The 12,408-nt window shown below is 48.7% G+C and overlaps 1 protein-coding gene across 2 annotated transcripts; it reads left to right on the top strand.

Moving 5' to 3' along the window:
• Nucleotides 1-5,360: 5,360 nt before the first annotated feature.
• PLA2G2D (phospholipase A2 group IID) lies at nt 5,361-12,049 on the top strand. Of its 2 annotated transcripts, none has more exons than XM_017662735.3 (4): nt 5,361-5,432; nt 8,097-8,241; nt 8,938-9,044; nt 10,412-12,049. In XM_017662735.3, the coding sequence occupies exons 1-4, from the start codon at nt 5,393-5,395 to the stop codon at nt 10,555-10,557; spliced, it is 438 nt and encodes a 145-aa protein (XP_017518224.3). In that variant the 5' UTR covers nt 5,361-5,392; the 3' UTR covers nt 10,558-12,049. The 2 variants fall into 2 exon arrangements, with proteins under 2 accessions (XP_017518224.3, XP_036855452.2); XM_036999557.2 differs by lacking the exon at nt 10,412-12,049 and adding an exon at nt 9,872-10,405.
• Nucleotides 12,050-12,408: the final 359 nt, after the last annotated feature.

Below are 12,408 nucleotides of genomic sequence, written 5' to 3'. Positions count from 1 at the left end.
TACCATACATGCTCCATGTCTTGGAATCCTCACAAGAACCCCATTAGCTGGGCATCCTCATTTTCCTCCCCTCCATTTAATAGGCGAGAAGACAGAGGGGAGTCAGGATCCACATCAGTTCTGTCTGACCCTGTGCCTCCTTCTGAACACTGGGGCTATGCTGCCTCCCAGCCTACGTGACCTTGCAGAAGACAACAGCAGGCTGGGCCAGGTCTGAAAAGAAACCTTTTAACAATGACTATCTTAAAGCTGCTGGATGTGGGGACTTCAAGCGATTTTAAAAGTACATTCTGAGGCTATTAGTCGGAGCTTGGGTCACTCTGAATGAACTGAGAGGTCAAAGTGGAAATCCCCCTGCTGAGTATGACTAACTCAGCTGGTTGTGGGGGCGTGTGAGGGGATGTCAGTTCTCCCAGCCTCTTGCTTTGGTCAGAATTTTAGACTTTTTCCTCCAGGGAGGACAGGTCACCAAGTGCCATGCATTTATTGATGACCTACTGTGTGCCGATCATTCTTCCGATACTCATGACAACAGTCCTGCAGGGGATGCATCAGTGGCCCCACCTTTCAGATGGGAAACCTGAGGCTCAGAGGGTTAGACTTGGAAGCCAGATCTGCCTGATATCACACTGGGGTTTTCTTTCTATGACCTAACCTCAGTCTTTAATCTAGAAGGAGATCTGGAGTGTTCCCTGCTGAACTTTGAGCCCATTCACTTTGGTCATCATCATCGTCATTCAAATGTATTGAGGTATAATGTACACACAGGAAAATGCACTATCAGAAGTGAATAGCTTTGGAATGAGTTCCTGCAATGTAGCACCCAGATGTAACCACCACCCAGTCAAGGAAACAGTAGCAATCTCCCTAAGCCCTCTTAGTAACCCCTTCCAGTTGCCAGCCCCTCAAAGGGTACCTGCTGTCCTGACTTATAAAATGGGTTCCTCTCCCATGAGGGAATTTCTAGTCTCTCCCTCCTTTTTCTTCCCCTGCCAGAGCTCTCAGAGAGGAAGCTCCGAGGGTCCTGGAGAAGCCCAGATCCTCTTGGGTGGAATCCAGGCAGTTGGGACCAGACTGATAAATGGGGCTTTGCATGGAGGACTCTGGCCACCACCTCTGAACATCTCTTAGGAGAGGAAGGTCCACTTTCTTCTCTTCCATAGTGTGGTTGCAGGCAGCAGGCTTACAGTCTCTGCCAGCTTTTCTTATTTCCACCTCCATCTATGTTGGGAGGGCAGGAAAGTAAGGCAGAGCTCTTAGACACAACGGCTCACCTGTAAAATGGGGACTAGGGCAGTACCGTCTTACATTTACTATGTGTGAACTGCTTAGAGCAGCGCCCAGCACATAGAGAGGGTGGCTCTGGCAGATCCGTGTTCTAACCCAAACTCTGCTATGTATCTACTGTGTAACCCTGGGCAGGTTTCTAACCTCTCTGAGCCCCAGTTTCCCCACCTTTAAAATGGGAACAGCAGTATCCCCTTCATGGTGTAGTTGTGAGAATTAAACGAGGTAACAGCCCAGTGCCTGACACGTAGTCGAGGTTCAGCTGATGGTTCCTAGTCTCAGTAGAATCTACACGCCAGCACCTAAGCCTCTCCTGCTCCTTCCATCCACCAACTAGAGATCTTGATGGGCTGTAGTTTAACAGTATCGTTGGGTGTTTTTCCTACTGTTTCCAGAGAAGTAAACTTGCTGACAAGCATTAAGAAACAACCAGCTGCTAAGGGTACTCACACACTGCTGACGGAGGCAGAAGCCAGGGGGTTTCTAAATGCCTACAGATGTCGGAGAACAGATGAGGCATAGAAGCTCTTCCATCTTCTGACCCAGCAATTTCACTTCTGGGAACCTACTTTTAAGAAACCACCCTTCTAAAATCAGCAAAGCTTTCTCATCAGAGTGTTACCCATCACAATGAGCAGCGTGACCTAAAAGTCATAACAAGGAAAAATCAATCCATAGAAACAGGCCCAGAAATGACCCAAATGATAGAATTAGTAGACAAAACAGTAAAATAGTTGTTATAACTATATTCTAGATGTTTAAGAAGATAAAGGAAAGCTTGAGCATGTTATGTAGAAATATAAATGATATTTTTTAAAAAGCCAGCTCAAATTTCTAGAGAGAAAAAATACACTGAGATGAGAGATCCAGTGGATAGGATTAAGAGCAGATGAGACAATGCAGAAGAAAAGATTATCTATTTTGTTTCTTACAAGCAGTGATGGTGCAGATAAAGAAGATGAGGATGAGGGGAGTAGCCATACCTAACACTTATTGCTCTCTGGCTGTGGACCAAGCCCTGTTCCTGTACCATCTTGTTTAATCCCCACAAGAGGCCTGGAAGCATAAAACCACTATTTTACACATGAGAAAACAAAGACACAGAGCTGAACAACTCCTTCCCGGTGAAGCAGCTGGTGCACTGGGGAGACCAGCCTTCACCCAGGCACTCTGGGTTTGAGTCCCACCTCCCCACCCTCTTCACCTCCACGTGGTCACTGTGATGACGTTGATCCTGGTGGGTGGGACATGGTGCAAATTGCTGTGTGCATGTGGTCTCTAAACCCTACAGCAATCAGAGGAGGGAGGGACTGTGTCCCATTCTGCTGATGAGGAAACCAAGGCTCATGGAGGTGAAGTGATTTGCCTAGGGTCCTGGAGCTGGGGAGAGAAGGAGCCAGAATTGGAAGCAGTTTCCTCTGATTGCAAACCCAGCCTTTCAGATGTGCCCTGGGGCCTCTGCGGGTGTCTGGGATACTGTTTTAAAGGTTTCCTCACCATATCAGATTTGTGTCTTCTGTTTCATTAGGAAAAAACCATCTTGAATTAACAAAGGGCTTGTGGTCCTGGCTACTTTTGCTTCTGCCCAGTGACACCAGAGCAGGGGCAGCTGGGGCTCTGGGAGGCAGCCACATGCCCCATCAAGAGCCCAGATCTAGAAGACTGCTTGTACAGCAAGGGCCCGTATTAGTAAGAGCACAAGGGAATGACCAGTGACTCACACGGGGGACGGGTGTCAGGGAATATGCTAGAGACACTGAGTTTGCCCACCGCTCCATTATTTTGCATGCAGATTGTTCTCCCACATATGAGGTGGTCGGTTGATAACTGAGTCAAGGAACACAAGAAAAATTAGACTTAGAGAGGGAAGAGATGTCAAAGAGAGAGAGTGCAACTCTCAGTAGTGACCCATGCGGGCACACTTTTTGGATGAACTGATTAGCTGGCAGCAAAAGGTCAGCCTGGGTACTGTGTCCCTGAATAGCCATCTACCAGGCGTAGAAGAAAACCGGTTTCTGTTTTCAATGGGTCTTCAGTAAACCTTGAAAGGTTCCCATGGAGCCTTTGTGGAAGGCTGTCTCTTTGGGATGCTTTGTGTGTCCTGCCATCAGCACAAGGTGGGTCCGCACCAATTGCCTCATTAGGATTCTCACATGTAAGTGGTGGCAGACCTTGGAGCAGGGTGAATTGTCAACATACATCCACTGCTGTCAAACTGTGCACGTGCTTTGATTCAACAAGTCTGCTTTAGGGACATAGGCCCTACAGAAACAATTCTGGACATGAACTGAGATTTAGCTTCAAGGATTTCTTTTATTGAACCACCATATGATTTAGAATAGTAAAAAATTAGGAGCAACCCATATGTCCATCAAAAGGGGATTTATTGAATGAACAGCACAGACTTATAGTGGAATACGAGGTTGCCTTTCAAACTGTTACTGCAGAAGAAAATTTAATGACATAGAAATATGTTCAAGTTATATTGGTTAAGTGAAAAGGCAGACTACCAAATACTGCCTGTAACATTTGCCTGATCTGGTCAGGGAAAAGTGTGGAAAGATATACAGAGCAAAAGAACTGGAAGGACATGTACCAAAATGTGAAAGTGGAAACAACCTACGTTTCTGTCAATGGATGAATGGGTAAATAAGAGGTGGTTATACACACACACACACACACACACACACACACAATGAGATATTCCTCAGTCATGGGAAGAAGAACATCTGGTATTTGCAACAACATAGATGGGCATTGAGGACATTGTGCTAACTGAGAAAAGTCAGACAGAGAAAGACAAATGCCACATGACATCACTTATATGTGGAATCTAAAAAAGCCAAACTCATAGAACCAGAGAGTAAAATGGTGGTTACCAGGGGATGTGCAGAGGGGGAACAGGACAGATGTTGTTTAAAGGTACAAACTTGCAAAAAGTAATAAACAATCACTAGATAGCTAATGCACAGGATATAATGAATATAGACAACAATATTGTACTGTATTCATCACACTTGCTAAGACTGGATCTCAACAACTCCAACCACTAAAAAGAAATTATAATTATTGTGACCTGATAAAGGTGTTACTTATTACATTGCTACAGTGGCAATCATATTGCAATACATCATTAAATCAGTATGTTGTACATGTTAAATTTATGCAATGTTATATGTCGAATGTATTTCAATTTTTAAAAGTTAAGGGTGCTTACTATTTATAATAGCCAAGATATAGAAGCAACCTAAGTGTCCATCAGTAGATGAGTGGTTAAAGATATGGTGCATATGCACAATGGAATATTATTCAGCCATGAAAAGAAAACAAATCCTACCATTTGAAACAACATGGATGGAGCTAGAGGGTATTATGCTCAATGAAATAAGCCAGGCAGAGAAAGACAAGTACCAAATGATTTCCCTCCATTGTGGAGTATAACAATGAAGCAAAACTGAAGGAACAAAATAGCAGCAGACTCACAGACTCCAAGAAGGAACTAGTGGTTACCAAAGGGAAGGGGTTTGGGAGGTTGGGTGGGGAGGAAGGGAGAAGGGGATTAAGGGGTATTACAATTAGCACTCACAATACAGGTAGGTCACAGGGAAGGCAGTACAGCGCAGAGAAGACAAGTAATGACTCTATAGCGTCTTACTATGCTGATGGACTGTGATTGCAGTGGGGTGTTGAGGGGACTTGATAATACAGGTAAATACTGAAACCACAATGTTACTCATGTGAAACCTTCATAAGATTGTCAATGATACCTTAATTAAAACAAAAAGTTAAGGGTTCTTAATAGATTCACAGGTGATTTTAAATTTCTTCTTACTATGTCTTCCAAATCTTTTACACTGAGTGCATGCTGCTTTTGCAATCATAAAGTAAAATAAAATGAAATGAGACAAATAAAACCAGATACTAGAAATAAGAAAAATAAAATTCCCCATTATGAGAAAAGAGGAAACAGGGCATGGTGGCCTCCAAGGGAGGTGGAGCTGAGAGGGGCGGGGTGGACCCAGCTGGGTGGGGGTCCCCCTGATATAATGGCTGCCTGCATGGGGGGGCCCTCCAGCTGCTGCTTCCACTGCTTTCTCCTGGGATCATGGAACACCCCCTGCTGTGTATGCTGATGATGTTTGCTGGTGAGTGGGCACGGGATTCACAGCTGGGAAGGGAAAAAGGGACGGGTAGGCCCTTTATCTCTTTCCTAGACAGAGTTGCTGTTCTAATCCCCACTGCTCTGGCACCCCCAGTCCCGAACCCTTCCCCCCTCCAACCCCACAAGTAGCCATCAGTGGCTGCCAGGTCCCTAGAACGGTGGCTTTGGCCAGAGACCTCTCGTCTGCCGAGCTGTGTGGCCTGCCGCTGGACTTCTGTAAAGCTGAGAAAAGAGATTTAGAAACAGGGGGCCTGCTGAGCTGACACCTGTGGTATCTTAGACACAGGTCACAGAAATGGATATCCCCACCTCATCTTGCTCCCCTGCGTCCCTGTCCCTTTGACCAAATAATAAGAATCTTATATTTGTGCACAGTGCTCTCTCTTTCTAGAACCTTTTCATGTTCATTATCGCCCTCGAACTTGGGAAGGAGGTTCTGTTGACTGTGGGTGGCCGGTGGGGTAGTTTCTATTCAGCCTTTAGCAGATCAAATGTAGAAACGTGGTTGCTAGCAAATTGGCATTTGGGTTTCTTAATCCACCTCAGAGTATTTGATGTTAGGAAGTGTTTTAAATGTGCTTTTATGTTACTTTGGGACTTCCAGATTCTAGAGAGGAACACATCTCCAGAGTTACAGTGAAAACTGTTAGGAAAATTACACTTAAGCTACTGAAATTCATCTCTCAGACATTAAGAGGAAGCACGGTGTAGAGATGAAACACCCAGACGAGCCTGCATTCACGCACTGGCCCGCCATCTCCTGCAGTGACCTTGGCCAAGTCACCCTACCTCTCTGTGTCCTCACCTGTGAAATGGGCACAGTAGCCTCCTCTTTGTAGAGTTAGAAAATCTCCAACATATACAAAGTGTTTAGCAAGTGTCCGTAATAGTAAGCAAGCAATAGCTTAACACACGGCACGTGCAGGAGGCGGTGGCGATGTGGCCTCCCGCCACTGTGGCTGACCCTTGGGAGAGGGGCTCTGTCCCCACCATGGCAGCTCAGGATGGAAAGAGCTACCAAGACGGAAATACTGACGAGTTGGGCCAGTCCACCAAAGCCCTTACAACCACACAGCGAGTCCCTTAGTCTCTCAGGGCTGGCTTTGCCTCACTGTAAAATTATAAGAAATAGGGCCACCACCCAAAGGCATTCTGAATCAAAGTTGAATTTATTGCTTGCCTGGCAGGGAACAGCTGCATCATTCAGGTGTGAGTTTGTATGTCTATTTCTAGCTGAAATGGAAAGACTTAATGCAAAAAGAGGCCCAGAGGGACCCCGAAAAGGCAAGGTCCCTGGCTAGCCCACCAGGTGGATGCTGACTCTTTTTGCAAAGGGCTGCCTTCAGGTTCCTATCGCTGAACTGGGGGTTCCAGAGGGCCTGGGACCGTTCATTAGCACCATCCAAGCTTAGCAAGATTTCCCTGAAACAGCCACAAAGCTAGAGCCACCATGTCAAAACAGGAGTGACAGTGTGGATTTCTGCACATTGAGGGGAGCCTCTGGGGATACAACAGGCCTGCAAGTACCAGACACCACCAGTCTTCAGCTGCAGCCAAAGACAACCTATCTGAGATCTCACTCTTGGTCCACTGCATGGTTCATTCCCAACCCCCTCTTCCCAATCCCACCTCCCACAATTTAGGATTAAGTGGACATTGTGCATCAGGATCTAACGGACTCAGCTGTCACATAGAAGGACCCCTGTTTATTATTTACTTCATTTGCATGAGGACCTTTCATTATAGCACCATTTATCTGAGCAGGTGGGGGAACCCCATAAGTAAGGTCCCCCAGAGGGGCGTCCCTGAGACTCTGGGCTCCGTCTGTGTTCCTGAGTCATCTCTGGAGATTACACACACGTACACTTCAGGCCCTTTCTTAATTGTTTGTTTCTCCCCTAAATCCATTGACTTAATATATTTTATTTCTCCTAATTCAACATAAAGGATTCCTCTCTCCCAATACAATAAATTTCCATTATGATCAAGTCTAACCAGCAGAACATGACTGAAATGAAAAATATCCTTGAAAATCATTGATTTCCAAATCACACTGCCTCCCAGGAGGGTCGCACTGTGCTCTTTAACATGCAGGTTTCTCCACGGGATGTGGGGGGCAGAGCTCAGGAACAAGGCTGCATCTTCCCTGGGGACAGAGAATGGAACCGAACTGCCTTGGGTTTCTATCATGGCTCCTCCAGTCACCAGCTGTTAAGACCTGGAGCAAGTCACTGAGCCTCAGTCTGCTCATCTCGAAAATGGGGGTTAAACATAGTACTTGTTTAACCAATGTCATGTCTTGGTTTTCATAAATATACCACAGTTAGATAAGATGATAATAATGAGATGAAACAAGGTGAGGGGTGTATGTACCATCTTTGCAACTTTCCTGTAAATCTAGAAAATACCAAACTAAAAAGTTTATTTATAAAAGAAATAGTACTTATCCCATGGGGTTGGATGGAGTTAATAAATCACTACACAGAAGACCCATGTACACTCACTATCATTGCATGTTTTACAGCCGTAGTGGTGATTGTCATTTTATTATCCAAGGTGACCAGTTTGGTCCACAGATGCCAGGCCTGTGGCCCACTGGCCTCCCCTGAGATTCGTGTCCTCTCCTTGTTGCTGGGCTTCTTGGCAGGTGTGATTCTAACCCAGGGCGGGATCCTGAACCTGAACAAGATGGTCGAACAAGTGACCCGGAAGACACCCATCTTCTCCTATTGGCCCTATGGCTGCCACTGTGGACTTGGTGGCAAAGGCCAACCCAAAGATGCCACGGACTGGTAACCCTTCCCAGGCAGGCCCACGGAGGCAACCCTGCCCTGCCCCCACCTCGGACTCTCCCCTTTCCTCTCCATCCCTTTATTCGTCCTGTGAATTCATTCTGTGCTATGTGCTAGGAGCTCTACTGAGCTCCATGCAGTCCCAGCCCTCCTGGAGCTTGCCTTCTAGAAGGTTCTCCAGAGTCTAGAGGCCAATGCCTTGCACTCCCAAATCCTAACTTAGACTACACACACACACACTCCCCACTGCCATTACACATTATATTTAAAAAGTGCAACCTCTTTTTGTCATTACCTCATTTGATCTTCACAGCAACCCTGGGAATCAGCCAGAGGAGATGAAGAGCCATCCAAGGACTGGGTCACTTCCCTGATCCAGGCTGTGTGACCTTGGGCAAGTGGCTTGACCTCCCTGAGTCTCAGTTTCCTCATCCGGGACATGGGATCATCCTAATACCTCCATCATAGGGAGTAGTGGGGATTAAGAGAGAATTTGCTGATAACACAGATGCCTGGTAATAGGAAGCACTCAGTGCCAGCTGGCATGACCGTAGAGAAGACCAGTACCCTGCAGGCCTTGACTCTTGCAAGGTGGCACGCACTTGCCCCTCTGGGACAGGGCAACCTCACTGGAGTCTGCCAGGGACCCATGCAGCTATGCCCCTGCATGCCCCATCTCCTGTCCTCTTCCTACAGGTGCTGCCATGCCCACGACTGCTGCTATGATCACCTGAAGCACCATCAATGCCGAGTCCTCACAGATAATTACAACTACACCTTTTCCCAGGGGCACATCCAGTGCTGTAAGTGTCCGGGTGTCAGGCTTGGAGTCAGGGGCTGAAGAAGGGAGTTCTGGCACTCACTGCCTTCATATGCTGTGTGATCATGCACACACTACTCAGCCTCTCTGTTTCACTCAGTTGTCCAGTAGCAGTAGCTGGGCTGTGGAGGAGGAGCAAGAATGTGGTTGGGAATATGGAAAGGTCCAGTGGGGACTTTGATGCCTTCAAGGTCTGAAAGGCTAATAAGCAGCAGCTTGGATCCCAGACCCACCACCAACCAGCTTTGTAACCTTGAACATGGTACTCAATCTCTCTGAACCTTGGTATCTGCATCTGTAAACTCAGGATGATAACGGCATAAAGTTAATTTGAGAACAAAAATGGTAACACACAGAATGAGCCTTGTAGATGCCCACTGCAGAGAGCATGCTGGATAAATCACACTGGCTACCGATAGTATTGTTACTACTTTCATCATTATCGATCTTCATAGCAGCCCGGCCAAAAGATGGCACCACCCTGATGATTTCCACTTAAGTGACAAGGAAAGTGAGAATAGAGTGAAGAACTGTTTCCCAAGGATCATACAGCTGCAGATGATAGGGCCTGGGTCGGAACCCAGGTCCCCTGGCCCCTGGGTCCCTGCATAGAGGAAGGTGGCAGGGCTCAGGGCTGGGACTGAATGGGCTCATCACAGCAGGACCTTTTAATGAAAGGCTTAATAGTAATAATAACAGCAACAATAATAGCCAACCTTCACTGGGATCCTTCTCTGTGCTGAGGACTTTGCCTCCTGGCTTTCATTCTTCCAACAGCCCTGGGGTGTCACTGTTATCGTCATTTTACAGATAATGAAACTGAAGCACCATGGCCGCCCCTGCCTCAGAATCCTTGCACAGGCTGTCGCCTCTGCCGGGAGCACTGCCCCTCCTCCACGCCGGCTCTCCTGGCTGGGCAGGCACCCCGATGGCAGCTCCCACGGCTCTTGATACTGAGTCAGGTCCCACTGTTGTACCGCCCTGCAGTCCCTGCCTCGCTCCTGGCTGCCTCCTATCACAGTTTGTGTACTGGCTTCCGTGGTTCCCAAATATCTGCCGCCGCCTCCGCAGGAATGTGAACCTCACAGTCCCTTCCCCCAAGGACTGCCACAGGATAGATGCTCAACTGTTTATTGAATGAGCGAATGAATAAAGGAGCAGTGGCTCACAGGGAGGTGATGGTTCAAGCCCAAGGTCATGCAGCTGGAGTCAAAGCAGCTAGGAAGGGCACCCTACAGCTGAGCGAGGATCGCGCTGCCTTCAGTGACTCCCTCCAGGGACCCTGGACCCACCCCTGGCTCTGCGTCAGGAAGGGACAGACACTAAGTTCCCCCCTTCTCCACCCCGCAGCTGACAAGGGGAGCTGGTGTGAGCAGCAGCTGTGTGCCTGTGACAAGGAGGTGGCCGTCTGCCTGCAGCGTAACCTGGACACCTACCAGAAGCGCCTGCGTTACTACTGGAGGCCCCACTGCAGGGGCAAGACCCCCATATGCTAGCAGAAGCCCCCTGGCTGCTGCACGTCCCCACCCCATTCCTCAGCATCTTGAGCTCAGGAAGTCCTGCAGGATTGCTGACACCCCTGCATCAGTATCTAACCCCCTGAACCAGCCCTTCTCCTTTAAAATACCCCTGGGAAGAGGGAGGGTCTCAGCCTGGCCCCTACTCCCCATCTTGCCTCCCGGACTTTCTAAACCTTCCCACAGGGCAGCGACTGTCTCCTCTGAGGGTGGATTGGAATCTTAGGAAAAGCTGAGGCCAGGTTGCCCCCAGGGACAGTGTTCAGGCCAAAGCAGCAGGCACTGGGGGCGGGGCCATGGGGCAAAGTATCTGCCGCCTCCGCAGGAATGTGAACCTCACATGTCCGCTGCCCCCACACCCCCTACCAGTAGCCCCAGTCTCACCCACTCCAATTCACTTCCCGAGTTGCAGCCAGACTGGCCTCTCTGCAAAAAGCATGGTATTGATCTTTCTGTCCAAGTGACTCTACTCCTTAAAACCCCAGGGCCCTCCACCACCCCTGGACAGAGCCTCTCACAGGAGTTGGCCACTGGCCCTGTCTGGTGCTGTGTCCCTTTCCCCAGCCAGGCCTGGAGGCCCTCACAGAGGAGGACTTCCTGACCTGGACCCAGTTGCATCCCTGGTGACCAAAGCAGGGTCCAGGCCTAAGAGGGGGTTCCACAGATTCCTGCGGAGTGAGGCGCTAGGTGACGCTGCCCCCTCCTCTCGCTCCAGGCACCTGCTCCACAAGCACATGCCACGGGTCCTCTCCTGCTCCCAAGCACTGGCTCAGTCTGGGGCTTGTGCAGAAATGCTCGGCTTGCCATCTCCAGGCAGCTAAGGCAGAAGCCTCCCCTGGCTGATTCTTGCCCAGTTCCAATGCTGCCTTCCTCCTGCAAGCCTCCCATAGCTCTTTAGGGGTCTGCAGCTTACCAATCTTTATCCTGAGTGGGGTACAATTGTGTGGATTCCTCTGATCTCCCCAACAGACTGGGACTCCTGGTGGACGGAGGCCACTTCTATCTCATCGTTGTTTCTGCTGCTCACATAGAAAGTGTTCAGTGAATGCTTACAGACCAAAGGAACCCATAATGGATAGATGGAGAATGTGGGTGGTGTTGGTGTCCCACGCAGCTCCCCTCCTGACCCAGTTCCCCAGCCCTCAGCAAGCCAGGTATTGGCTGCTAATGCTCACATCTGCCTCCTTCTCTTGAGGATTGCCCTTGCCCACGGGGAGCACCCTTCCCCTCCCTGCTCACCTCTCACCCATGACTAGGTGGTATAATACCATGGTGGGTACAACTGCCCAGCCTCCAGCCTCCGTGCAGGACCATGTGGGTAGTACAATGCGTGCCCAGAGCTCCTTGCGGGATCAAGGCGAGGCTAGACACCTGGAGCCACGTCCTTGCTCAGCTTTGTCCCCTGGCTTATCCTGTTTTCCCTGTTGCCTTGCAGGTTCCTCCTGAGAGCACTCCTCAATAAATTACTGACTTGCACAAGAATCCTTGTCTCAGGCTTGGCTTCTAGGGAAACTGAGTTTGGGTGGATGGATGGATGGTTGGATGGATGGGTGAATGGATATCTTTTTCATATAAGCATCCATGATCTGTCATTCATATGTAATTAATCATGTCTCCAGCAACAGAGGTGGGGCACCTGAGCCACTCACACCCCCAGCCTCTGACATACATACGTGAAACAGCTGACTGAGCATTCTGCTTCTGCATGGAGTTCAGTGGCTCATACGAGGCCGTGTAATAGGAATTAAGAACTATGGGTGCCGAGTTCAAATTCCACTCATACTGGACTAGTCATGTGACCTTACAGTGAGGAATCTTGGTTTCCTTGTG

This window comes from Manis javanica, chromosome 4 (assembly GCF_040802235.1).
Source record: "Manis javanica isolate MJ-LG chromosome 4, MJ_LKY, whole genome shotgun sequence".
Taxonomy (NCBI): domain Eukaryota; kingdom Metazoa; phylum Chordata; class Mammalia; order Pholidota; family Manidae; genus Manis; species Manis javanica.
Note: the sequence above shows the minus strand (reverse complement) of the source record. Positions and strands in the feature narration are given on the sequence as shown.